General features: G+C 34.3%; 10 protein-coding genes and 1 non-coding gene across 12 annotated transcripts; 4 read left to right on the forward strand and 7 right to left on the reverse strand.

The window, feature by feature from the left end:
- Nucleotides 1–570: 570 nt before the first annotated feature.
- F41E6.1 (uncharacterized protein) lies at nucleotides 571–1,518 on the forward strand. Its single transcript, NM_072824.3, has 4 exons — nucleotides 571–620; nucleotides 721–780; nucleotides 831–938; nucleotides 1,306–1,518. Exons 2-4 carry the CDS (start codon nucleotides 748–750, stop codon nucleotides 1,447–1,449), a joined length of 285 nt encoding a protein of 94 aa, NP_505225.2. The 5' UTR covers nucleotides 571–620; nucleotides 721–747; the 3' UTR covers nucleotides 1,450–1,518.
- A 539-nt stretch (nucleotides 1,519–2,057) lies between these two features.
- Nucleotides 2,058–4,932, forward strand: nssp-58 (Protein quiver). The gene is made up of 5 exons (NM_001368459.3): nucleotides 2,058–2,235; nucleotides 2,842–2,885; nucleotides 3,033–3,107; nucleotides 4,324–4,414; nucleotides 4,567–4,932. The coding sequence occupies exons 1-5, from the start codon at nucleotides 2,178–2,180 to the stop codon at nucleotides 4,785–4,787; spliced, it is 489 nt and encodes a 162-aa protein (NP_001355378.1). The 5' UTR covers nucleotides 2,058–2,177; the 3' UTR covers nucleotides 4,788–4,932.
- F41E6.12 (DUF19 domain-containing protein) lies at nucleotides 4,857–7,086 on the reverse strand. Its single transcript, NM_072825.6, has 5 exons — nucleotides 6,942–7,086; nucleotides 6,131–6,427; nucleotides 5,800–5,985; nucleotides 5,559–5,747; nucleotides 4,857–5,099 (listed from the first exon to the last, which is right to left on the reverse strand). Exons 1-5 carry the CDS (start codon nucleotides 7,023–7,025, stop codon nucleotides 4,941–4,943), a joined length of 915 nt encoding a protein of 304 aa, NP_505226.2. The 5' UTR covers nucleotides 7,026–7,086; the 3' UTR covers nucleotides 4,857–4,940.
- Nucleotides 7,087–7,180: 94 nt separating this feature from the next.
- atg-18 (Autophagy-related protein 18) lies at nucleotides 7,181–9,284 on the reverse strand (the record flags this gene model as incomplete). Of its 2 annotated transcripts, none has more annotated exons than NM_171492.6 (7): nucleotides 7,181–7,756; nucleotides 7,800–7,987; nucleotides 8,039–8,206; nucleotides 8,285–8,763; nucleotides 8,847–9,019; nucleotides 9,067–9,164; nucleotides 9,215–9,284. In NM_171492.6, the coding sequence occupies 7 exons, from the start codon at nucleotides 9,280–9,282 to the stop codon at nucleotides 7,746–7,748; spliced, it is 1,185 nt and encodes a 394-aa protein (NP_741577.1). In that variant the 3' UTR covers nucleotides 7,181–7,745. The 2 variants fall into 2 exon arrangements, with proteins under 2 accessions (NP_741577.1, NP_741576.1); NM_171491.6 differs by having other exon boundaries at nucleotides 7,231–7,745; nucleotides 9,215–9,282.
- Nucleotides 9,285–9,827: 543 nt separating this feature from the next.
- On the reverse strand, nucleotides 9,828–13,632 carry oac-29 (Acyl_transf_3 domain-containing protein). Its single transcript, NM_072827.3, has 12 exons — nucleotides 13,494–13,632; nucleotides 12,677–12,805; nucleotides 12,483–12,622; nucleotides 11,924–12,437; nucleotides 11,811–11,879; nucleotides 11,400–11,518; nucleotides 11,292–11,353; nucleotides 10,863–11,123; nucleotides 10,696–10,816; nucleotides 10,534–10,636; nucleotides 10,110–10,410; nucleotides 9,828–10,065 (listed from the first exon to the last, which is right to left on the reverse strand). The coding sequence occupies exons 2-12, from the start codon at nucleotides 12,790–12,792 to the stop codon at nucleotides 9,895–9,897; spliced, it is 1,977 nt and encodes a 658-aa protein (NP_505228.2). The 5' UTR covers nucleotides 12,793–12,805; nucleotides 13,494–13,632; the 3' UTR covers nucleotides 9,828–9,894.
- Nucleotides 13,633–13,776: 144 nt separating this feature from the next.
- Nucleotides 13,777–14,964, reverse strand: grl-12 (Ground-like domain-containing protein). The gene is made up of 3 exons (NM_072828.5): nucleotides 14,681–14,964; nucleotides 14,506–14,600; nucleotides 13,777–14,097 (listed from the first exon to the last, which is right to left on the reverse strand). The coding sequence occupies exons 1-3, from the start codon at nucleotides 14,937–14,939 to the stop codon at nucleotides 13,891–13,893; spliced, it is 561 nt and encodes a 186-aa protein (NP_505229.2). The 5' UTR covers nucleotides 14,940–14,964; the 3' UTR covers nucleotides 13,777–13,890.
- A 183-nt stretch (nucleotides 14,965–15,147) lies between these two features.
- F28A12.10 (Chlorophyll a-b binding protein, chloroplastic) lies at nucleotides 15,148–15,723 on the reverse strand. The gene is made up of 2 exons (NM_001307842.4): nucleotides 15,475–15,723; nucleotides 15,148–15,427 (listed from the first exon to the last, which is right to left on the reverse strand). The coding sequence occupies exons 1-2, from the start codon at nucleotides 15,573–15,575 to the stop codon at nucleotides 15,202–15,204; spliced, it is 327 nt and encodes a 108-aa protein (NP_001294771.1). The 5' UTR covers nucleotides 15,576–15,723; the 3' UTR covers nucleotides 15,148–15,201.
- Nucleotides 15,724–16,177: 454 nt separating this feature from the next.
- Nucleotides 16,178–18,607, forward strand: acd-4 (DEgenerin Like). Its single transcript, NM_072829.3, has 11 exons — nucleotides 16,178–16,331; nucleotides 16,401–16,555; nucleotides 16,601–16,799; nucleotides 16,848–17,278; nucleotides 17,332–17,497; nucleotides 17,549–17,620; nucleotides 17,668–17,821; nucleotides 17,867–17,958; nucleotides 18,001–18,146; nucleotides 18,190–18,354; nucleotides 18,402–18,607. Exons 1-11 carry the CDS (start codon nucleotides 16,211–16,213, stop codon nucleotides 18,540–18,542), a joined length of 1,842 nt encoding a protein of 613 aa, NP_505230.1. The 5' UTR covers nucleotides 16,178–16,210; the 3' UTR covers nucleotides 18,543–18,607.
- nssp-59 (Protein quiver) lies at nucleotides 18,553–19,323 on the reverse strand. The gene is made up of 4 exons (NM_072830.4): nucleotides 19,076–19,323; nucleotides 18,970–19,025; nucleotides 18,823–18,915; nucleotides 18,553–18,773 (listed from the first exon to the last, which is right to left on the reverse strand). Exons 1-4 carry the CDS (start codon nucleotides 19,299–19,301, stop codon nucleotides 18,666–18,668), a joined length of 483 nt encoding a protein of 160 aa, NP_505231.1. The 5' UTR covers nucleotides 19,302–19,323; the 3' UTR covers nucleotides 18,553–18,665.
- A 235-nt stretch (nucleotides 19,324–19,558) lies between these two features.
- On the reverse strand, nucleotides 19,559–21,150 carry asp-13 (Peptidase A1 domain-containing protein). The gene is made up of 7 exons (NM_072831.7): nucleotides 20,837–21,150; nucleotides 20,642–20,771; nucleotides 20,407–20,490; nucleotides 20,111–20,359; nucleotides 19,936–20,064; nucleotides 19,767–19,886; nucleotides 19,559–19,723 (listed from the first exon to the last, which is right to left on the reverse strand). Exons 1-7 carry the CDS (start codon nucleotides 21,145–21,147, stop codon nucleotides 19,577–19,579), a joined length of 1,170 nt encoding a protein of 389 aa, NP_505232.1. The 5' UTR covers nucleotides 21,148–21,150; the 3' UTR covers nucleotides 19,559–19,576.
- Nucleotides 21,151–21,441: 291 nt separating this feature from the next.
- Nucleotides 21,442–21,515, forward strand: F28A12.6. The gene has a single exon (NR_069095.1). It is a non-coding gene; the product is annotated as an Unclassified non-coding RNA F28A12.6 (non-coding RNA).
- The last annotated feature ends 2,525 nt before the right edge of the window (nucleotides 21,516–24,040 follow it).

The raw sequence follows: 24,040 nt of genomic DNA on the forward strand, positions 1-24,040 counted from the left end.
TCAAAAGTGTTTGGTTTTTGATGGTAATGTATTTTTATGGCAGTATACTGCAGTATCTATTTATCTTGAAATCTCAGTCCAACACCTCAATTGAGCATTGTATGCAGAACGGAAATACGGTACATGTTTTTAATGTAAAATATTGTTTTACAAAAACCATTAGTTTTCAAGTTAAAGACCAAACAATTGTCATTCCGGAAAGTGTGAATAATAACTCAAAAAATACCAGGAAATCCACATACAGTTGAAAGAACGAAGATTGCTGAAAGAAATTCAAAAAGATTGAACATTATTGTCGAAAAAAAAAATGTTTTTTTGTTCATTTTGTGTTACACTTATGTATTTGGAATTTTTGAACCCAGAATGGTAAATTATCTTAAGAAAACTACAGTCTATTTTTTATTTCCCAATTCATTTTTCGATTCTTGCTTCGTTTTCGTTCACAAAAACGTCAACCACTTCAATTCCGGAAAGTGTGAAGTGTGTATTCTCTTTCTACAACTGTTCTCATTTCTTTTTATTATACTTTTGCTCTTTTCTAGAATTAAGCTGCGTTCTGGATTTATTTGAAAGAAATGCCATAAAAGGAGTCGAATAAACATTAGGACGTGACAAAAAAAGTAACCAAAAACTCATTATATAGAAATTAAAGTGTATGACATTTTCCACGGAAAGTTGATTCATACTAAAACAATTCATTTAAAATCCAGTATTCAATAGGTTTTCGGCAAAGAATTAATAAGAAATATGCATGATGCGATTTATTTAATCTTCATTCAGGTAATCCACAAAAGTTCATTCTTTCAGATTTTTAATCGCTTATTTTTCAGAACTTTGTTCTTGGTTTATTTATAACTGGTTCAATGCTGGTTCAGTGTGCAGGTGGGAAGAAAAAGAAAGGAAATCGTAGAATGGACGACGATGATGCTGATGAAAAGGTAAATGCATTACTAGTTCAAAACATCAAAGGGAGGTTTCTAGAATGTTTTTGACTTCTGTAATTTTACAGATTTCGAAAACTTGAGTAATTTACAAAAGATAACCTTAAGATTCTGAACATGAAAAACGTTTTTATAAGATAATTTGCACATTTGACTAACAAAAGGGCGCAAGAAGGACTGTAAAAGTTATAAGATGGAATTTTATTGTTTCAGAAAAACGTTTTAAAATAGGAACAGAAGATACCCTGTTTTTCCTATAAGTATTGTATGCAATATTATTTTTCGATTGTTAATTTTGAGTGAAAGTAATACAATATATATCAAATAAAGTCACTAAAACACTTTTCTAACTCATTTTTTTCAGATTACTCCAGACTCAAGAAAACCTGTAACGTTGGACAAGAAAACCTGTAACGTTGATGATGAAGGTTATATTGTGAACGAAAAAGACAATGATAGTCTTCGAACTCTTCGATATCTCGACCACTTCAAACCACCACAAACCTGAATTTACCGTGAATATTTTAATGAGATAAAGATATAGCCTTTAAAACTCGAATAAAGTATTTTCTGGATTCTTAAAAAATACGTGATGTTTGGTAATTTTATAAGATTTCAGAAAAAAAATGCTGAATTTTTTGTTGCCAGGAAAAATTTCTGCAACGTTATAAAAAGTATTTTTTACTGACTATGAGTAAACTGAACACAACAATTGAAGCTTAAAAGAACTGGTGTTCTTCGATTTTCAAAGTTCCTGTTATCCAGTTCGTCCAAAATGCTGATCTATCTTCTTCCTTGTCAATCACCATCCTTCCGTTCTGCTCTTTGATGCCTCAGAAGTTCTAAATTCGAGTCAACGAAAACTCAATCGACTGCCGCCATCCACAGTTATCGGCATAATAATCGAAATGTGCTCTCGTATTCGGAGACATCTGTGTCTGGGTTCTCAAAATAAATAGAATAAAAATAAGATCAGGGTTTTGGTCCTTTTCACTCTCCACCACTCCGTCAGTCTCGAGTTCTTTTCTGTTAGAGGAAAGAGTCTGTCTCCGCCTTCTTTTTTCTTTTTCTTTTTTTTTCTGAGGCGAGAAGCAAGGAGGCAAGAAGGGAATATTTTGAGTGGTGGAGAGTGTGCCTCTATGTGTGTTAGTGTTTTTTCCGCCCTCGGTCAGTAGTCACCCTCCATCACCATCAAACTTTTACTTTTATTTTTTGTTTTCTTTTCTTGAATATTTGATGCTTGTTCGAGTGATTATTTTACTCGGCACAATTGCTTGGGATTCAGTTTACTCAGGTGAGTTTTCAAGTTTTGAAAACCAGATACGGTAGTAAACCTTAAAATATGTCCATATATAGGTGTTTTCACATTTAGGAATTTAAAATCGTAAGATTTCAAAATGATAATGTCTAATTTCACAGTTAAGGTACAACATAGCCATTCAAAATTTCAACGAAAATTCATACCTAAGAGTTGATAAACCATTAAAAAACTATAGAGAACTTCAAAAGTTTTCAATGTTCTCTCTCATTTTCATGTTTATTAAAAACGTATACTTCGGACATTATTTGCATTGAGACTGCATTTTCAAGATCAAATGCTGAAGTGCGTTTCCTTGGAAACATCCTAAAGAGAAAATAGTGTTATTTTAATTAATAAAAAAACGATGATTTATTCTGGTATTGGAATCAAAGAAAATGAAAAACTATTTTCCAATGATAAACATTGTTTTACAATATTCATAGAAATGCTCCAAAAATAGACTCTACTTGTATCAAACAATTCAAAGAAATCTAGACTTTCTCTTTAATTGAAAGTTCATTAGTTTCCAACACTCTAGGGACTCCCATCATCATTCTATACTTCCTTTTGGTCACTCACTCAATTTTTAAAATTTTCCAGCCCAATGCTACAGCTGCTCGTCGCCTCAATTGCACCTCAAATGGGTAAGCGGGGTGTAACGTTATCATGTGCATTAGCCGGGTGACTTTTGGCTCGTTTGGTTGAGGGGCTCCACCACCAAAAAGGCTGAAGCATATCCGTTTTCAAATGGAAGCCATTCGATGTCGTGCCTAATTATGTTTTGTTTACAGCCAAAAGATGAGAACACCAATCGTTTACTCTACTTACAAGAATTCCCATGGTTTGCAAATGAGAGTTGTGAGACGGTGAGAGTTGATTTTGATTATTACTATACAAATACAACATAGACAAAACAAGTATAACTACTCAAAAACTATTATCGAGAGAAGATACCTTATCAAAACAAAACAGATTTTTTTGTTCTACTTGTTTGGTTCTGAAAAACATTTTAAAACATTAACAAAACAATAAAAAATTAAAGATAAAAAAGTTAACACATTCTATAGCTCTTGAACACTGATATTTATATATGCTTCATAAACGGTGAAAAGGCAGAACACTTTTGAGCACCATGCATTCTCAATGTCCTTGTCCTTTTTTATCGGATATTTTCAGTTCTCATAAACTTTCTCTGCTGCTTCCAAATGCGAAAACATCATAAATATTTACAAAAATAGGTAATTATAAAATTCTTGGAAAACCTCTGTTTCATTTCAATTCACAACTTTTCTGTCAGCTCTATTCATAATTAAAACGAATGACTCATTATAATTAGCTTGTAAAATTTCAGAAGTAGAGAAATTGAAGTGATGTTTTTATAAAATAGTAATTTTCAAACATCGATGAAAACCGAAAAATATTAATGCATCAAGAAGCACGAAAAAGTTTCAGGAAAAAGTAAGAATTTGATTCGATTTGAGAAAAAAGAGATAAAGAGAGAGAGAGAGAAAATATTAAATAAAGAAGTTTTCTCTTTTGATTTGACTACTAAAAGTTCGTTTCTATCAGAATGTGTAAAACACAACACTTCGTGGTCTTGTGGGACTTTAATATGATATTATGAACTTTTCAATTGCGGTATAAGTTATTTAAAAGAACTCAAGATATGAAAATGCAAAAATTTAGAGTGACAGAATTTCACTTTAAACCCCTCAAATTAAAAAAATTCAGATTGAATTTTTGCACTTCATATTTGCAAGGTTGTAGATTCGCTTGAAAATTTATTTCTCAGAAAACTAATGATTTTAAAACTTTTGTGGTAAACTTTATCTCTTTCCAACTATCAATGTTTTGACATTGAACAGAAATTTTGTCTGAAAATTGACAAAAAAAATCCTTTTCGTATAATTTTAATTTTTGACTAATTTTGAGTATATTCTGACAAAATTCCAAATGTTTAACATTTGGCAAAAATAAAAAAAAAAGATTTTTGAAAACTTTTTTTTATTCAACTTGAACCTTTCTTTGTTAAAACTTCAACTAAATCCTGAAACATTTCTTATTTTCAATCATTATATTCAGGTACGTGATCTGATGCCTGTTGTAGATTGTGAAGACAGTGTTTGCATCAAGGCTGTTATTAAACAACCACCTGCCGAAAGATCAATTTGTGGTCAGTTTTGTTGTTATTTTTCTCTTGGTGTTAAAATTTCTCTATTTACATACATTTTCCTGTTTTTATTTGAGTTCTTCTCAAACTGACACCTAGTAAAAAAGGGGTTTCCCTCTCTCCACGTAATCTCCCATCCGTCAATCATTTTGCAGAGACGGGCGGTGCAATTGTGCGAGACTGCTGGAGTCGTGTCTTCTCCAACGCCGTCAAGAATCCACGAGCTCGTCGTGACGTCGTTCGACTTGCCCAGACATCTGACAGTGAGGAGACAATCGGAATCATTTACACCTGCGAAGGGTTTTTGTGTAATTCATCTGCAGTCTCCTCAATAACCCTAATATTCTTCCCTTTACTTCTAATTCGGCGAAACTGATCGAATTAAGTATAAGTGGTTTCTACTAGTCATGGTTTTTGATCGTTACGGGTTTCATGTTCTAATGATCTCAAAAATTACTTTTTATTAATTTATGAAAGAACAATATTAAATTAAACAAATAAATGGAAATATTTACAAAATCGTAATAAGTTACAACCAATCAACAAATTTCTTACAATTTGTCAAGAAATGAGTGCATCGAAGCAAGTTGAAAGTGTCTTTTGGATTTGGGAATGGATTACACACTTTTCGAGCTTCTGGCAGAACATCTTCGCATTTTCGGAGAGATGATTTTGGATTCTTTGGTGACTGAAATACATATTTTAGTGATTTCAATTTACAGTATTCCCTCAATAGTCTCTCACTTCTACGAGCCAGCAAAATATGGTTTTACAGCTCGGCAAATCTGCCTATTCCGATATGATAACTCAAATTTTTAGAACAAAAATAAATGTAGAAACATAGGAGAATATGTAATTCGTTTGAAAATCATATTTATTTTTATTGAACTACATGAGAAAACCTTCGAAATGCAATATTTAAAAAATTCTGGTTGAAAGTTGTCATTTGACGAAATAATTTTAACAGCAGTTTTTTCAGCAAATGACAAGTTTCAGGAAGTTTTCGAAAACTTTTACAAGTTTTTCAATGAATACAAAAGTTTTTTTCAAACTAGTCACATAACTATAATAGTAAGTCAAAAAGTTTCTGATTTTTAAACATTGGAGTTATCGCAGCCCACACCTGCTGAAATACTTTGGCACGTACCTGTGCAGCAGTTTTCTCAGGCAAACAAAACTGCTCAAATGCGAAACAGAATTGCAAGGCTTTTGGATCGACAAGTTGAGCTTTACAGTGTGTTGGATAATATGTGTAGTAGCGAGCACAATATGTCATAACAGGGAGAACACCTGTTGTAGAAGCACATGCTGAGACGTACGTCTTGCAGAATGTTTCCTATAAGAATAATAATCAGGTTATTGTGTTATAAATAATTGTAGAGTTTAACCTCTTTCTTATCAATATCTCCATGACATCCTTTCACAAATCGTTCTCTTTCAATGACACAGTACTCACTGACAAACACTAACACACCCTTTTCATCCTCAATTTTTACTTCTGGAACTGTTGAATTCTTCGTTTCCTCTGACGAAGAAGCCGGACCACTATGCTCGATTACTTGATCTACTACTTTCTGAAATAAAGTTACACGTCATTCTTTACGATCAAACAATGAGAAGAATCAGTAAATTGGTTCAAACTTTTTTTCCGGTGTCTGATTTAGAACTGGTTTTAATCTTATTATCATCATCATCTCTCTACTTCTCTAAAACTCTCACATCAGTACTGGATCTCTCTGGTTTTGGAAGTTTCACCAGGCTGCCGAGCTTTTCATGCTCAGTAGAAGCTGTAGAGTTTCCTTCAGATTCTTCGTCAAAGTCAACTGAATCAGTTGAAGATTTTAACGGAGTTGTAGTGGTTGGTTCAGCAGTTGTAGAGGTCGTTGTGGATGGTGGAAGTGTTGTCATTGGTGGAAGGATCAGAGGAACAACTGAACTTGCAACTTGGACCGGTGTTCCCGATGCAGATGCACTTCCACCGCAGAAATCGAGCTCAGGTCGTTTTTCACAGGCTCGCTGAAATTTAATATACTGTTTCCAACTCGCAAAATAAAATGTTTGGAAAATTTTCAAAATTACATAAACGTATCATCTCGGGATTCGATAATACTATGTATTTATTACCCAGACACAAATATATTTTTTTTAGACTTTCGAAATACCCGGTCTCGAAACGACAAACTTGTGTTAAAAGCGAAAAGGTACGCGCCTTTAAAGAGTACTGTAATTCCAAAGTTTTCGTTTCTGCGAAATTTTCTTCGATTTTGCACAGGTTTGTTAAAAATTATATGGTTTATTGAAATTAAAAAAAAGTTTTTGTTGTTAAATATACACAATTACTTAACTAAAAACTGAAAAATTTGCAGAAACAAAAGTTTGAAATTACAGTACCCTTTTAAAGGCGCGCGCCTTTTTGCATTTGATTAAATTCAACAAAAAAGTGTCGCTGCGAGACCGTGTGATGCATTTTGGTTCAAAAATCGTATAAATAGCAAATTGGTAATATTTCGATAATGTTTTAGGAGCTCACTTCAATCAGAATACTTCTGAAACTTAATTGCTCTACGGAGCCAACAATTCCCATCAGGAAAATCGTCCATATTAACGACGTCATCTGAATAAGAATCAATGACAAAAAAGGAAAACCGAAATGTATCGTACGATACAAAAGAAGAGAAGAACAAGAATCGAATGACCAATCTTTTTGCATCTTTTAAAGATACACCCATTCGTTGGTGTTTTTTCCTCGGATCTTCTTGGAAGTGGTTGTTATAATGCAATTTAATTAAAGAATGATAAAAGATAACAATGAATCGATGTGATTATAAAATTTACTCGAATGAGAATGCCAAAGTATAATACAGAAATTTGATGAGAAAAATTTGGGTTCGATAGACGAAAAGGCGGGGGGTTTTAGAGGTGTGAGGCGAGTTTACAAAACAAGAAAAGTATTCAGGAAAAATGTGATAAAAATTGTTTAAATAACGTGAATAACGTATGCACACTCACTATTCAGAATTTCGTGGACTAGCCAGCTATTACGGGAAAACAGTGGGACGAGAAGATACAGGGAAAATGGGAGAAGCATGTGATAGAACAAGAAGAAAAGTGAGATGGATGGTGATGTACATCTGCATGATAATAATACAAAGATGGAAAAATGAGACAGGAATAGAAAGAAAGAATCAGAAGAAGAGACGAGGTTATTGATCGAACATGAAGATTTTGAGGCTGCTTGGGACATGAAGATGATCGTTGAATGAATTGAATTAGCCGCTGGTGTGGCTCATTGGTGGGAAGTCATCAGGATCGTCCATATTCGGAACCGATTGGTCTAAACGGATACTTTATTGACAAAATATCTACCACCATTCGAAGATCCACTTACTGCTTGCTTCGGCACTTTTTGCCGCGCCTCCACTTCCTGTTGAAGTCGGACTTGCTCGACTAGTGTCTGACTTCGGACCAATATTATGCTGCTTGATAAGATCCAACTCTCCACCTTCTGGATCCAGTCGATAGGCGTATACGAATCCGTCTGATGTAGCAGCCATCACGTATTGCTGGTTTTTATGTCTAAATAGAATATGACTATCAACACCTAAATTCTATAGATAAAAAACTTACGAAACAAGTGATACTTGATTACTCCTTGCGGCTCCTGGAAGCTTGGCAGTTGCAAAACTACGTTCCGTCGTCATCAGCTCCCCAACTTGCAGGACTTGACTTGGCATATACGCAGAGAAGGTCTTGTTGATAGCATCGAACCATCCACCACCTTCGGTAGACGCTTCTCTGAAATCAATTAATTATGATTTCGCACAATATAGTCTGATCACTTTGACAATAAAAATTATTTTTAAAAGAACTCACGGCTTGTTGTCAACACCTTCCGTTTTCTCAAGTTTGAAGACGTGCACTGTTTCAGTATTTGAAGACGATGTCAAGTATTTTGAATCTGATGAGAAGCATAGCGAATAGATATTGACACAGCGAGTTACGCCACGTCGGAATTCAAAGAGCCGATGTCCATTTGGTACTGAATAAACTCGAATTACAGTTCCTTTTGTGCTGGCTGTGGCGATCATGTTGCCTTCCTGATTGAACTTTAGACACGCGATAGTTCCTTCGTGGGCGTTGAATGTGCTCACAGATGAGAGATTTATAGCATCGAAGAGATGAACAGATCCAGTGTCAGTGCTTCCTGGATAAGCAATTAAGGCATTTCCAGGATTGCTAGTGAGATCCAAAACCCCAAGTTTGTTCGTCGGGGTATCCATTATATTATGCATCATTTTCATATCTTTCAAGTTGTAGATGTAAATGCAATCTTCCAAACATACGACGATTCTCTGAAAAGAATAAATATAATATGAGGAACATGGGGTTTAAAGTTAGCAATTTCTTGAGTTGCGAAATTTGTACAAACACTTACGTCTCTATTCAGTCTAACAGTGAGGACAGATTTATTGAAACGGTGGTCACAGATGATGTTTCTGCTTGTAAAATGATAGACGTGAAGCACTCGTGGATCCTTCTGAGATATAACTACCATGAGTGCCGACGAAAAGAGTCTCTCAATGATAAGACAGTTGTTGAGACCAAGATCTGAAATGAAACCAAAATTTCAGCGGTTATAGGGTGAAAAAACTTACGTGTAAGATTTTCGCCTTCATATGTCAGTGTGTTGTTTTCGAGGATATCAGCAGTTTTGTAGAACATGTAGCCATCTTTGTGCCCCACGCATATAACTCTGTAAATATGAACAGATGGAATAAGGAAATCGATAAATAAAACTCTTACTTAGAGTCTTGATTGAAGCCTATGTAGTTGATCGAGTCGGGATTCTCTTCTGATGTTGTAGCCGACATCTGTAAAAGTTTAAATGTATTTTTAAAGAAAAAACCGGGTTAAGGAATAGTCCTGGAAACCAAGAAAAGAGTTGAAAAAAGTCTAATAAAAGAATTAAATAAAAAATCGAATAAATTGTTTTTAGACTGAGAAAAGAATAGAGTCGATAAACAGAGCGCAACGAGGTGAAAACAGACTGAAGAGAGACGGGTCACCAGTACGTCAGCTGATGGGCGGAGTTCATTGTGTACGCGTTTGCAACCACCGCGCGCGTTTTTGCAATGATGCCGCATGGTTTTATGTTGCTCGAGCGTTTACAGACAAATGGATCGAATTTTTGTCAAAATAAGCCCATATATGAAGCAAAAAAAAGAATCTTACAATTGTATAAAGTTTTGGTAGATTTAGTCAAAATTGAAAAAAAAAATTATATTTGCCTTAAAAAAGTCTATTTAGCTTGGTGGCATTTTTGGAGTACTGTAGCTGTCAAAACTTTTCCAAATCAATTTCAATATTATATAATTTATAAGCTACTTAGGCCTACCATCGATTTAATCGATAGAAAATTGGACACTATTTTATATATCTAAATATACAAATAAGATCTGAAAATCAGAAATAAGGATAAAAAATTAGAGGTTTTCACTGGAATCTAACATTTGAAAGTAACTATCAATTCCTTTTTGGTAAATGGGTTCAATATATTTAAATCCGGTAAGTGTCAAGTGAGATCCATCGTAAGTCAATGCTTTATAGGTATCTTTTTCGAAGAGATAAAACTTGTCGGATCCATTCGTGAGAGCCTGAAATAAAATTGTTTTTTTCCTAACTTGACGCTTAGAAATACCTTCTGAATATCATTAAATTGACAATTACTGCAATTAGCATTCAATAGTCTATCAGTTTGGTCTGAAAGTTGTCTGTTGACGGTCTTAAAGTTGACCGCCAACTTTTCTTCCAGATTTTTTCTATAAATCAAGCTTCTTGCCATCAACTTTGCTGGATAGTCTATTGTAACATAATATGGAAGATCAATGAAAACCATTTTCGCAACAGTCTTGAATGTATCCAACGTCTTAGGAATCACTTCATCAAGAGCATTTGACTCGAAGTTGTAGGTGTTAGAGGTACCATGAAAAGTGATTTCGCTGAAACATATTATTTTTCGAAACAGAAATTCAAATGTTTTTTCAAAAAGTTATATTTTTTTGTACAGAAAATTAGACGATTACGCCGGCCAAATCCCCAAAAATAATTAAAAAAAAACTAACTTCATTCCCTGAATAATCCACAAAAGATCAGGTTTAATATCTCTTGCCATGTCAAGAACAACTGCATTATACAGTGGGACAATATTTAGAAGTGGAGCTCCACCTGAAAATTGAAGTGACGTCATACTACCAAAACACACAGGCTTAACAAAATAACCATACCATGTTTTGCAAATAATCGAATTTCTTCATATCTTCCGTCAAAAAGCTTGAAAATAGTCGAAAAAGCTCGTATCGAAAGCGAATTTCCAATTACCATTATAGTTCCGGTGCCATTTCCTTTCTGAAATTAGAAGTGCTCCAAAAATAGTAATCTACCGATTACTTACTTTTGAACAATATTCAATACCAAACGTGTTCAAGGGCAATTTCGCAGTAGTTTCATTAAAATCACAGCCAAGATCCGAAATTGGAATGATTGTGTTGGATTTATTAAAGTTAAATTCAGCATTTTCAATCAAAGGATTAGATAATGTTTTCATGGCAAGACATTGATTATTTTCAATCCATGGAATCATGGCTAAACACATTCCAATCGTGAAAGCGGTAATTGTAAAGTTGATATAGAAATCAAACTGGGACAGTTTCTTCTGAAAATTGTTTTTGTAAATAATAATCTTATTTTCATTTTTCTAGAACCACTTCTATTTGATATCAAAATACATATCAAAAAATAAATTAAATAAAACAGAAAACTGTTCTACTTTTCCTTTTTTAAATCTTTTCATCTTTGACCGCATTAAAAAAAAACAACAAACCTCGATGAGAAAATGTGAAAGTAGAGATAACACAAAAACTACAAAAATTGCAATTACAGCTTCTGAAAAGTTTAATCAAATATTAGTTTAGGAATGTTGAAAAATCACCATAAACTTCCAAATTCAGATGATCTTTTTGTTGAATGTACTTTACAAAATTGATGACTGGCCAGTGAATCAGGTAAGTAACATAGGAAATATCACCAATAAATGCCAACGGAGGAAATCTGAAAAATATATTCCCCAACTTTTAATTTTTAAGTTTTTGAGCCGCTTTCCATACACGAGGCCGGCGTGAGCATTTTCGGAAACACAATATTTCAGTAAACTCTAGATTAGCCGAATAAAGTTACACCACAAGTGATTGACCGTTCCGGACAATAAGCCCGAGACCTTTTCAATGACCTCTTGCGCAGTTTCACCTAATTCAAATTTTTTCCTAACCGTAAAATAAATTCAAACATGTTTTTTAAAAGAAACACCACTTCAATATATAAATTCTTGAAAATAAGTACTTACGTTAAAAATGAATTTTCCAGACGACCACATAAAAGGCACAATATTGCCGCGCAAATCGACATTGCAAATCTAAAAATAAATATTATTTTTCATCGTATTCATAGAATTCCAACCGTGTGAGGTGCTCTCCAAACATCCATGGTAAAATGAGTACTGTCGTTAATACAGCTAGAAATATATAAGGAACAATATCAAATAGATTCCAATTTTCCTTATTTTTCTTCATCTCAATATAAAAATCCATAGTCTCGTTATTCTTCTGTGACAGATCAAATGCTACTGATCCAAGTAAAAACTGCCAAACTCTTGATGCGAGAAAACAATATGAGAGTTCAAATGGAGTTAAAAGTTGAAATAAGAACAATATAATTATTGCAAGAGAATAACCAAATATACGATTTGAATTTGAGAGGTTTGAAGCTATGAAGTAAATAATAGGTGCCATCAGGTAATACTGCAGTTCTGTGCAAAGCGACCAGAGATGAGTTAAATACCGAATTGTAGATACTTGATCCCAGTAAGAATGATGTTCAAATATTGGTTGAAAATTTGAAATCAATGGGAGACACCACCTGACATCAAATAAGAAATCAGATCGTTCAGTTCGTAGTACAAGACAGAGAACACCTGAAATACAACACTAAACTTATTTGAAAAAAGTTCTAAAAATACCAATAATTGTTCCAAATATTGTCAAATAGTACAGTGGAATTATTCTAATGAATCGATTTTTATAAAAAATCAGAACCGATTTTAATGTAAATTCTTTTGACAGAATTTTAGTCATCAAGTATCCAGAAAGCACAAAAAACCTGAAAAATAACAATTGAATGCGTTATAAAAATTGAAAATAAAAATTGGCTCACATATCAACTCCCACAAATCCGTTGCTGAAAATTTTGGGAAATAGGTGGAAGATTAGTACTAGAATAATAGAAATTCCGCGAAGGCCTTGTAAACTTTGAAACTTTGAACTGGACATTTCGTGTTTTTAACTGAAAAAAACTTAAAAGTGGAATAATGGCAGTGTAAAAAACCAAAATTGACTAAAAAAGAATTGCATAAAATGTTTCATATTTGAAAATTTATTTTTTGAAAAAAGCTTTGTATTATTGAAAAATTATTATCATATTCATTAACAAATGAAAAAAAGTTGGAAAACAATTTGTGAAATCCATATGTATGTGTGGAAAAATTCAAACGATAATAACCGATAAAAATGGGTGGCATTCGAGAAAATGGAAAAATGGAAGTGACTCAGCCCAAAAGTACCAATCGTATCGAGTACTTGGTCATTACAGACCACTTTCTACCAAAACTAAATCTTCACGGAAGCTACTACACCTTTAAACTCGGAAACTAGTAAGATTTGATCTAAGAAAAACACGAAAAGAGAAACGATTGGAGGTTCGATCTAAAATAGTCTAGATTTGCATATTGAATCAGGTCAGACAATCATTGCGTTTTTCATTTCTTCAAACGCAACACTTTCTCAATTCTTTAACCTTATTTAATGTGAATCCAAAAGTTCATGGGATTACGTAAACGGAATTTCTGATGGTAGTTTACTTGAAAAATCTTTATGATTATAACCATCACAAAAATAATAAGGAAAATAAATAAATCTTTATCTGTTTGTACCCGGAATATACAAACTGAACTGATATATTTTCTGCTACGTACATGCTGAACAACAATGCCTGAAATCCCGCAGAAAATTTCGATGACTTGCAAGTAGTTTGATTCAAAGAAGCAACAGCAGAACTGAAGATGGTTCAGGAATACATAAGAGACTTAATAAAAAACTGGCTTTTCTATCTTTTTTATAAATGTATTTTTAAAAGGACACCTGCAAAAAACTGACCTAATTGCAACGGTTCCTTTTCGATACATGCACTTTTTCCCTTGTGAAACATTTTTTTATCTCATTGCAAGTTTTTTATCTTCTCATCAAGATTCCAAAAGTTTTTTTATACGATTAATGTTTTGAAAAATATTCATTCAGTGTAAAAATTTATTTTAAATTCTTCATTCAAAATTAATTGATATTCCTTGAATATCTTAATATTTCCATTTAGTATCACATCAGCCGTCTTCTAACAACATCCGAAAGTTGTTTGAACAAGAAACACGTGACATCACCGACAGAATGTTGACAGAAAAGTTCAGTATTTGCCACGTATGAAAAGTCGCCTCGGGCACAGATAACATTGAATCGGCCACCCATCGTTGCCTCGGCTTCTTCTTGAATTCTTCGCTTTGCAATCGCAGTCACACGGTCTATTTTCTAGAAAATGATATAAAATTATGAAGCTCACCAACACAATTTTTTTGGTAACTCGAGAAAGAAAATAACATTGTATTTTTGGGAATTTCTTAGGCATTAAATAATTACACTTGAACCCTGAATTATTCAGGGTTGAAAATTGAAAAGAATTAATGGAATATCTCAGAGTAATGGAAAAAGTTGGGTGAGACATTGGCAAGCCATCGATCAGGCTGCGCCCAAGTTAGAATGAACTTTTTACGATGTTTGACCCAAATTTAATATGCAAGAAAATTTTGGTTCAAAGTTTCGCAGAAGTTGAAACAAAGTTGAAGTAAACTTCATTACAGTGGTTTAGACCGAGTCTTCCAAAGTCTCACTCAACTATTTTGTAAACTCATCATTTTAAAATCAAGTAAATTGACTGACACTTTCGATAATTCTTTGTAGTTCGACAGAGTTGCAGTTTCCTGATGTTACGGTTGTCTCTTGATCGTCTTGTCGCTTTACTCGGTTCACTTTTTCTGAATACATATTGAAGATATTGGTGAATTAATTCAGAGGTTTTAAATAAGTTGGAAACTTAAAAAAAACTGAAACTCACCATGATCTGCCACATATGTAGCATTACTTAACATTGTAAGGTGCCGTCTTCTTCTCTTTCCGTTACAAGTTCCACATGTGTTACAACATGCCGGCGGGGAAGGTGGAGTACACGTCATGATTGGAAGACAAGTAGTTGGACATGTAGACGGTGGAGGAGTACACGAGCATCCACAATTTGATCCACCGAATAATGAATTAAAGAATGCGGAAGCTGGAGCAGAAAAGAGAAGAAAAAGAAGAAGGAACGGTGAAAGCATCGCAATGGAAAGTTGGATGATTCTGGTGAAAGAAAAGAAGATGACTGTGGAATGAAACTGTGCTAATCCTTTAATCCATCCAAAGAGACCTGCGGACAAAGGTAACTTAAGGACGGAACGAATGAACTGGATTTAACTGGTTTCAAAAAAAAACTTGTTTTGCTGAAATTTTAATTTTGGCGTTATTTTCATTGTTAAAAACAAAAAAAAACAACATTTCAAAAACATTTTTTTTATTATTTCTTTCAAATTACTCTAATGATTAAATATCTTGTCCTGATAAATCAGAAACATAAAATCCAACCGGAACATCGTTTTTTGTAAAACCGTCTTCATAAATTATCGATGGTCCCTTTCCTTCAGGAGGTTCCGGTGCAACTTTGAATCCAGGTCTCGGCGGTGTTGAAAATGGAACAGGTTGACTCATTATTATTGGGGCAAGCCATTCTGCTTGTTTTGAGTTGAAACAACAGAAAATTGAATTCATTCTGGAAAAAATACACATTTAATTTTAAAAAAAGCTAGATAGTCTTACCTTGTTCGACGTCCAGGTGCTATACCAGAATGAAATGGAATTGATTCAAAATTTTGAAAACGGTTATTGAAAATGCAACCGGATGCAGTTTGAAAAGCCATAAGGATATGAAAACTTGAGGTTATTGCATTGATAATTGAAAGGAAATTGGAAAAAGGTACAACAGGAAATGCTTTCCAAAGGGGACAAATTATTCTGGAATTTTTTAGTCAACTATAGTTTAAATCATCAATATTTTTATGAGAGAGAGACTATACAGATTTTTATTAAAAATTTGAGATATAACTTAACCGAAGAAGTGAACTTTGCACTTTTCTCTTGCTGGTAATATTTGTATTTCAGAAAAAATCAGACAGACACTGTAAGTTTTATGTTCAGTGAAAATCACGTGAATAATATTTGGTACATACATAACATAAGTACATACACAATTATACTTACAAAATAAAAAGAACACACTCCAAAAACTACAATATTTTTTGAAAATTTTTGGGTCTCCTTTTGTAAAATTAAAAATGGTTCCTTTTAATAAATTTCATAAGCATTTAATTCAGAAAACTATTGATGTTGCGATATGTTCCCGAAATAGAAAATTTTCTGACATCACTGTTTACTTACTTTTCAACCTTAACTGTATGCCGGACGTTCTTTGAACAAACTCTGTAAAAAGCTAACATACTTTTGATGATACGAAAAATTTGAATTTTTAGGAAAACTCCATTTTCAAGTTCTTCAAATGAATAGAAAACGAAAATTATCGTGCTTTGTATCTGTCAAGTTTCCCGTGGATTCCGTAAAAAAACTGAGAAAAACTGAAGGAGTTGGATCGGTTTATCAAGAGACACAACATTTCAGCAGTGAGTGAAATCAGGAAATTTGCTAAAAATATAATATGTACGTAAATTTTAAAACTAGTTCTTTTTCAGCTATTACCACAGTAAATGGTCCAAGACGAATATTTTACGGAAAAAGAAGTGCTCAAATATTTTGGATTCTGGTGGTTATTTCAATACTTGCTTTTTTAGTATATCAAATTGTCATTCTTATTCAATATTTCTATTCCAAACCTACACTATCTCAAGTAAAATATTCATTGAATAAAACCTTTTAAAAACAACACTTTCAGATAAACTTTATCACAAACGAAGGAGCTGTTTATTTTCCATCAGTTACAGTTTGCAACTTAAATCCTGTAAAAACTTCATTCATCAAAAAACTCAATTCTTCTGGAGATTTATCGGAAGAATTGCTGAATTATTTGCTGGCGACTAAGACAAACTCTATGTATATGTTCAACAATGCAAATATTTTTGAGTTGAAACGAGGTAATAAATAAAAAAAAAACACTATTTTCAATTCTTGTACACCTTCAGCTCACCTCAATGCGCTTGTCTATCTTGCTAACCATCCAGATTTTGAAATAGTTAACTTTCTAAACTCTGCCCAATTTGACTGTGATGAACTTTTCGAAACATGCTTCTACGGTGGAAAGCAATTCAATTGTTGTAAATATATGACTCAATCGATTACTTCTCTGGGTAGATGCTGGGAATTGAACCTTCGAAATGAGACAGATGCATGGCTGACAAAGAAAGGAAGAAGTGGAACGTCGCCAAAAACTGGGCTTCAGATAATTGCAAACGCCAGACAATCAGAACAATTCATAAACTTTCATTACTCTAGTTTTCAAGAAAACGGATTTCGGTATTTCATTCATCCCCCGCATGTTAGTCCAGATCTTGCAGCAGAAGGTATTACTGTGTCACCATCAAGAGTAGTGAATTCGGCCATCAAAACAGTCCTGGTACGTTCTAAGTGGAAAATATAATACTAATATTACCAACAAAATATATTCAGCATGACCTGCTGAATCATGAAAACTGGGGCAATTGCACTTCCAGTTGGCCCGAACACTACAATACTAACCTACCGTACTCCTCATCCGCGTGTCAGGCTCTATGTGTTTCCAATTATTTCAAGAAACTATGCGGATGTTCTCCATACAGTTATAATATTGATAACAGTAGGTTCCCAAATATTTTTCCATTAAATACGAGAAGTTTTTAGTTTTTAGACACGCAGGTTTGCCTTCCATATGAAGAAGTAATTTGTATGATGGAAAAAATGACCAAATCGGATAGTAATGGTAAGTAGCTTTATAAAACTAAAATTAACTTTTGTGCCCATTTACAGGCACAGTATCCCTAGATTTTCCGTTTTGTGCGGAATGCCATTTGGCTTGCCAAAAAACTAGCTATAGCTCATACACATCTTATGGTGACGGATTTAATTATAATTCAATGAAATGGCTTACAAGAGAAACCAATCGCAGCGCGAGTTACATTAGGTGTGATTTGAAAACAAATTCTGGCTCAACGAGTCTTACTTTCAGACAAAATATAGCAATAATAAATATTCATTTTATGGAATTGTTCTACACTTCATACTCTCAAGTTAAAGCAACAACTATTTTGAATACTTTCAGTGAGTTTTTTGATTACTAATGAAACAATTTCTGAATTTTAGATAAAATATTTGGTTTGAACGGTTTGTGGTTTGGAATGTCAGTTGTTTCTTTAACTGAGCTAATTCTATACTTCACGAAAATCTCGTGGATCGCTGTATCAAGTAAGCGAAGGCAATATCTTTTTGAGAAGAAAATGTCGGAAAAGGTAGAATTCTAGAAAATTCTTCCAATTACAAATTTCATTTCAGAGAAAGGAAAGAAATATCGAAGAAGCTGTACAAGAAGCTGAAATATCTAGATCACGAAGAAGCTCAGCTGCAAATTTGAAATTTCTGGATATTGAAAGTTTAGATGATGAAGATTACTGGTACAGAAGCTCGAGCCAACTTTCGGATAGCCATTTGGACAATGTGGTGAATATAAAAAGGCTCAATAGTTAATTAATTTTTATTTTGTTTAGATTCAACTCGCTATTGACTTTGAAAAACCCCTACAACGTCCTTCCGCGATTAGTCTTCCAAGAATATCGGAATGTTGTGAAGATTTTGAAGAAGAGGATGAAGACGAAAATAATGATCTGGGAATTATTATAAAACTATGAAAGATTCATTGATCTCAAATTTTGAATTTATAGTGAAAAGCAGAAACCCAAGCAATTATTCTCAAGCTACATAAATTACTAATTCCCAATATTTTTCAACAAGAAATATTTCTAACATCATTCTCAAATTGATTTGTAGAACCAGAAGAACACAAATACTGTGGTGAAAGTCATTGAAACGGCCGTCGAGGAGTTGCAGAAGTCTTTGTCACAATAGCAATCGAGGCGCTCCTACAAACATAAAGTTTGAAAACTGTGCTGTAAAAATAGCGCAACTTACAGTAGTATATCCAGTTTTCTTGACCTTTTGGTTCAAGTCAAAACATCCGTTTGATGGAGTCTGATTGTTGTCTTCGCGAACGCTAGCGCATCCCTGAAAGTTAGGATCAGTTGCATACTTTTACAAGTTTATAAAAAAATTAGATACCTTTGTGTATGAAGTCCATTTGAAATTGATACTATTGAAGCCAACTCTGTGGATTTCTAAAAAGAGAATGGTACCAGTGATTCGTAAAAAAAAACAACAATCATACTTGCTCTTTTGATACAAAATGTTCCATTGGTACAAACATCGGCACCGGACGTTGCTTTACAATCTCCGTAGTACTTATCAGGGCTGATATTCAGTTCAGTGAACATTTTCTTTGTTAGCTTAGACATGTTTTCCTGACCTCCGCATTGATGGCATTGGAGCGGGTATGTTGGAGTTATAAGAAAAATTAGGAATGCGAAAAAGAAAAAGTAAAAATTAGAAGGCATTTCGAGGAAGTGAATGAGTCAAAAAATCAGAATGAGCCAAGAACTTGAGACGCTCCAAATTTAAAGGAAAACGTTATAGACAAAGACCTCCATGGATACGCGTCAAGTGACTTATTCATGTGTACAAACTACGTTTCCTCCTCTCATTTCGATGGTCCATCATCTTTTCATTTTCCACAAAATACGAAAATAGCAGAAATCACAGGACAAGGAACCACAAAAACAAAAGAAACATCAGAATACGAGAATATGAATGTATGTATTTATGAAAGAGTCTATGCAAGAGATAAACAGAATCCAACACGTTTCTGTCCGATATCATGTACATTACAATATTGTCTCATGAATGGTCCACCGAGAATCCATGAAGGTCCGAAACCAGCATAGTTTTGTGGAATTGCAGCGAAAAGGCAGGAGTTTGTCTGTAAATTATTCACATAATTTTTGATATGTAGCAAAACTTACATCAATCTTCAAAATGTAGTTATTTGCTCGAATAACATAGTTGAATTGGCCAATTTTCATCTTAATTGGCCCCGCGTCGGCATCACAAGGAATGTTAAATACTTGATTTGTTGGGTCCCACTGAAACAATTTGTAATTTTTAACGCAATCACAGAAAGTACATGCTTACAGTAGCTCCTGCAGCTTTAGCCAAGTTGTCAATTGCAGCTTGAGGTCCACATAGAAATGAAGTAGCGGTATCGGTGATTACCTCATATGTGGTTGTGGATACATATGAGCCAAGAGAAAATCCGGTTGCCTAGAAATTCAGAAAAAATACAAAAATCAAAACTCTCCAGAAATACCTGGAACTGAAAATGTCTAGCATTAGTTAGTTCCGCATATCCAATAACTGGCCCACAATGGTTTTTATCCAATCCTCCATAAGTGAATGCACCACTTGCAGAAGTTCCAGGAGCACCTCTCTGACCAAACCATGTAGTGAAAAGTGGCTGATCAAGTAGTCCTTGATTGATAGCGTTGATGATTGGAGGGGTAATGTTGTCAACAGCTAATGCAGTAAATGCAAGACCAAAGATTCCCTCTTTTGGGCTCTGCAAATGCAAAATAGTGAAAGTGAAGGAACTTGAAAAAAACGAACCCATTTGAAATCTGATCCGACAGTGTCTGCAACACCAAGGTATGATCTTGGAATAGCGAGTTGTGCTTCTCCTGATCCACCGATCTGAAAATTCCATTTTATCCTAGATGACTCCAAGAAAAGTTATTCACAGTACCAGACACGAATTTACTCCTAATTAAATTTTTGTTAATACTTTTTTACAATTTATTTATGCATTTAAATATGTAAAATTTCAGAATTTCCATCAAATAACCTTAACAGTGTCAATTCCCAATGTCCCGTAGGCATCACCGCTAGCATATTTGATCTGCCATGGGCGGTTGGTTGCAATATATGTGGATGAAGCTTTTTCATTAAATAATCTCTTTTTCTCACAGTACGTTCTGTAAAAAACTTTCGAAAAATTGTGATCACAAACGTTATTCAATTTCAAAACAGGAATACTAACGTGCAATTAGTTCCTGGAATTAAGAGATTGGCTGATCCGGTATCTAATACAACAATAAAGTTTTGATCAGGAGTTCCAACAGTAATATTTCCCATGTACTCATAGTACACATAATCTGTTGTGCTTTGAACCACAGTAGCCAGGTTAGATGATCTACTAGCAACCATACGGTCGCGGTACTCCAAATAGGCAGGATATTCTCCATTTCTGATCATTTCAATCATTCTAGATTCTTTCCATATTAATTGATGTTCGAGGACTGCAGCCGTCGAAGACCCAATAAGAAGGAAAATAATGGAAATAATACCCATTTTCTGAAAAATAAAAATAAATTGAAACACTGAATGAAAAAATAATTATTCTCCGCTGAAATGGGAAAGAAAACTAAATAGGGTTATCGGCGAAACATTCTAACTAATTGAATTCACTGATAACATTGCAACATCAGATTATGAACTCTGATACTGTGTTTCAGAATATTTATTTGAATTGAGTCTGATAAATGGATTACCGTATTTTCCCTACGAGTTTTTTATAATTCAACTTTAGATGTCAGATTCACACGTACTAGTTCACGCTTGCCTTTCATCAACCAGTTTTGCACATTCGTTTTTCATATTGACACTAAACAAGTCTGTAAAAGTGCACATGGTCATAAATCAGGCAATCGGGCTAAACGTCTCTCGTCGGAGACCACCCAAATCTTGCGGAATGTCGCCTTTCGTTTTCTACAAAACAGCATGTTCTCAATTTTGAATGGACCCTCGGGACCCGAGACTCTTAAAAAACCAAACGAAGAAGAAGGCCACCCTGGGCTCTCCCAGTTCGTTCTTCTCATTTCCTTTGTAAAGCGGAATGATAGTTAGGGTGGCGCTTTTGTTTGCAGAAAAAAACGAAGACGGAGGGTCCCTATGGTACAAAAAGTGCAATTGGAAAAGGAACGAAAGAAGACGGAAAAGAATAGAGAAAAAACTGGAAGCCAAATTAAATTTAGTTGAAGAATGAGATGAAGAGGAATGTTGCCCTATTCACTTGAATCGCATTTTCTTGTTTCTATTTTTGCTGGTTTCATCATTTTGAGTTGATTGTATTTATGTGATTATTACGATTTTACAAACACCACGCACATTCCCTTTAACGATATTATAACTACAAATATCTGAAAAGGTTCCCTAGCTTTATACGAGCCTATCAAAACTTCAACCTCAAATGCTCCACATTGTCTGGTTGACACGATTTATTGTCACACAAGTGTAGAAAGAATATGATCGTTTCGATATTCAAACGGTGATAACCTTTTGAAATTGTTTTCCCATTGACAGCAAGTGAATTGATTAACCAATGAATGGGAATACTGTAATTAAATGACTTTTTATACTTCACTATGAGCTGTGATTTGCATAATGGAGATCTTTAACTATTACAATAATTTTTTGAACATCAGTAGATACCTAGAAGTACACTAAACTACTAAAGTAGGGATAGAAAAATAACGGTTATGTTTTTTAAGTTTTCCAAATTCTGAAAAATTAGATTTTTTGTCTTGTAGGTAAAATTCCCATAAAAAAGTTATGCACTTTTCCGTTTTTTGAACTTGAATATTTTTCCACTTCCAAATGGTTTTTTTGTCATTCACTATATGTTGACTCAAACTGTTCGAGTTTAAATTTAGTTTAAAATTTAGTTTTTTTCAAATTAAAATTTCTGAACACATATAGTGTTCCATATGTTTTTTTTCAATACTTATCTCCCCTTTAATCCTCCATGACCAATATTTCAGGGTATCACAACTTCTTGCCGCTCTCCTCATTTTCCCATTATGCTCAAATGCACCATGGAAACTTGAACCTTCGACCTCACTTTCCCTCTCATAAAATATATCTGTGTCTCTTCATCACTCACACTATTCCCAAATCTAGACTCATCTATCACTAATGTCACCGTTTCGTCGCGTGTCGCTCCCCCGTATTGTCCCAACTTGTTCTACTCGGTCCTTCTCCATTTCCTCTCTGTTTTCGCGCACTTTTACCCAATAAATCGAATGAGCGAAAAACGAGAGGACGCGGGACGTACACAACTCGGAGACAAAGACAATGTTGCCCTGTGTGAAGAAGGTGGCTAACCCCCCGACCCGCTAAGTTTTTGGGAAAAGAAGACAAGGTGACATGCAAAAATTTATGGATCTGGGTATACTTCAGGACGGTATACTTCTGAAGGCTGGGAAAACAGTTTGGAATTGCGTAATACAGCGGCGGCTTTTGATTAATTTCAGAATTCTGAAATTCATGACAAGGTCGTAAGAGTAATTTGACGTTTTGATGAAAGTAGCCCTGTATAGTTAAGATGCTTGTTCACTCATAATAAGCTAAGCCTTCAAGGTATGCACAAAAATGACTAAATGGTGTCAAAGTGGCATGCAAAAATTTATGGAGCATCCAGCTTTCAAATCTTTGTGAAATCATACAGTAAAATTTTTGTTGACACCATAAAAAAGCACTGGATAGTTTGCATTCCGCTGCTAGTTAGATTTCATTTTTTCGCAATCGATCGGCCAATCGGCAATCAAGAAGAGCAAAGACTGGAGCCCCTGATTGGACAGCGCCCGTATCCGTCCCACCTGAAGTTCTAGTTAAATTAGGTTCCTTACTTTTGGAAATATGTGAGTAAGTAACAGTAAAAATCTGATAAAATTAATAACAACTAGACCATTTACCGATTTTTTTAAAAGGTATATTCTTTTGATTCTTGAGCATTTCTGTCAATTGGTTCAATTGAGAACGTCTTCAAAATGTTCAGCCTAATAATTTTCATTTGATCCTACTCAAGGGTGTCAATGTCCCGTAAAAATTACAAAAACGGGACAGCGGGACGTCCCGTTCCCGTGATAATTTTAAAAACGGGACAACGGGACGTCCCGTTCCCGTAAAAACACTCAAAAAACGGGAAAACGGGACAAACGGGACACGGGTTTTTTGAAGCTTTTTGAACTTTTCTGAAAATAATTTATTTTTGGAATGAACTGTTGCAGGTAGATTCTGTACCCCATTTCAACAATGTCAATTTTCAAACATCCCATTTATTCTGAAATATGTCCTGAGTCTTCTACACGTCGTTTTACTTTTCAGACATGATTCCCACGATTTCTGTGCACTTTGTGAAAGTACACCCTTTCTGATTCCATTTCCGTACCACCAAGTGAATATA

The sequence above is a fragment of the Caenorhabditis elegans genome, chromosome V (genome assembly GCF_000002985.6).
Source record: "Caenorhabditis elegans chromosome V".
Taxonomy (NCBI): domain Eukaryota; kingdom Metazoa; phylum Nematoda; class Chromadorea; order Rhabditida; family Rhabditidae; genus Caenorhabditis; species Caenorhabditis elegans.

Bases quoted from the DNA above. Each gene is read 5' to 3' on its own strand.
- F41E6.1 (NM_072824.3), top strand. From the start codon at position 748: ATGCATGATGCGATTTATTTAATCTTCATTCAG. The intron at 781-830 runs GTAATCCACAAA...CTTATTTTTCAG, and splicing joins TTTATTTAATCTTCATTCAG to AACTTTGTTCTTGGTTTATT. The intron at 939-1,305 runs GTAAATGCATTA...CATTTTTTTCAG, and splicing joins ACGATGATGCTGATGAAAAG to ATTACTCCAGACTCAAGAAA.
- nssp-58 (NM_001368459.3), top strand. From the start codon at position 2,178: ATGCTTGTTCGAGTGATTATTTTACTCGGCACAATTGCTTGGGATTCA. The intron at 3,108-4,323 runs GTGAGAGTTGAT...CATTATATTCAG, and splicing joins CAAATGAGAGTTGTGAGACG to GTACGTGATCTGATGCCTGT. The intron at 4,415-4,566 runs GTCAGTTTTGTT...ATCATTTTGCAG, and splicing joins TGCCGAAAGATCAATTTGTG to AGACGGGCGGTGCAATTGTG.
- F41E6.12 (NM_072825.6), bottom strand. From the start codon at position 7,025: ATGACGTCGTTAATATGGACGATTTTCCTGATGGGAATTGTTGGCTCC. The intron at 5,986-6,130 runs GTGAGAGTTTTA...ACTTTATTTCAG, and splicing joins CAGAGAGATCCAGTACTGAT to AAAGTAGTAGATCAAGTAAT. The intron at 5,748-5,799 runs GTTAAACTCTAC...TTATTCTTATAG, and splicing joins GAGATATTGATAAGAAAGAG to GAAACATTCTGCAAGACGTA.
- oac-29 (NM_072827.3), bottom strand. From the start codon at position 12,792: ATGTCCAGTTCAAAGTTTCAAAGTTTACAAGGCCTTCGCGGAATTTCT. The intron at 11,880-11,923 runs GTTGGAATTCTA...ATTTATTTTTAG, and splicing joins TTTGGAGAGCACCTCACACG to ATTTGCAATGTCGATTTGCG. The intron at 10,817-10,862 runs GTAAGTAATCGG...TTCTAATTTCAG, and splicing joins GTATTGAATATTGTTCAAAA to AAAGGAAATGGCACCGGAAC.
- grl-12 (NM_072828.5), bottom strand. From the start codon at position 14,939: ATGCTTTCACCGTTCCTTCTTCTTTTTCTTCTCTTTTCTGCTCCAGCT. The intron at 14,601-14,680 runs GTGAGTTTCAGT...ATATGTATTCAG, and splicing joins TACATATGTGGCAGATCATG to AAAAAGTGAACCGAGTAAAG. The intron at 14,098-14,505 runs GTCAGTCAATTT...ATCATTTTCTAG, and splicing joins TACAAAGAATTATCGAAAGT to AAAATAGACCGTGTGACTGC.
- F28A12.10 (NM_001307842.4), bottom strand. From the start codon at position 15,575: ATGGCTTTTCAAACTGCATCCGGTTGCATTTTCAATAACCGTTTTCAA. The intron at 15,428-15,474 runs GTAAGACTATCT...TATTTTTTCCAG, and splicing joins GCACCTGGACGTCGAACAAG to AATGAATTCAATTTTCTGTT.
- acd-4 (NM_072829.3), top strand. From the start codon at position 16,211: ATGAATAGAAAACGAAAATTATCGTGCTTTGTATCTGTCAAGTTTCCC. The intron at 17,621-17,667 runs GTAAGTAGCTTT...GCCCATTTACAG, and splicing joins GACCAAATCGGATAGTAATG to GCACAGTATCCCTAGATTTT. The intron at 17,959-18,000 runs GTGAGTTTTTTG...TCTGAATTTTAG, and splicing joins AACTATTTTGAATACTTTCA to ATAAAATATTTGGTTTGAAC.
- nssp-59 (NM_072830.4), bottom strand. From the start codon at position 19,301: ATGCCTTCTAATTTTTACTTTTTCTTTTTCGCATTCCTAATTTTTCTT. The intron at 19,026-19,075 runs GTATGATTGTTG...TTCTCTTTTTAG, and splicing joins ATTTTGTATCAAAAGAGCAA to AAATCCACAGAGTTGGCTTC. The intron at 18,774-18,822 runs GTAAGTTGCGCT...TTATGTTTGTAG, and splicing joins AGAAAACTGGATATACTACT to GAGCGCCTCGATTGCTATTG.
- asp-13 (NM_072831.7), bottom strand. From the start codon at position 21,147: ATGGGTATTATTTCCATTATTTTCCTTCTTATTGGGTCTTCGACGGCT. The intron at 20,065-20,110 runs GTATTTCTGGAG...CTGAATTTCTAG, and splicing joins CTAGACATTTTCAGTTCCAG to GCAACCGGATTTTCTCTTGG. The intron at 19,724-19,766 runs GTAAGTTTTGCT...AATAATTTACAG, and splicing joins ACTACATTTTGAAGATTGAT to ACAAACTCCTGCCTTTTCGC.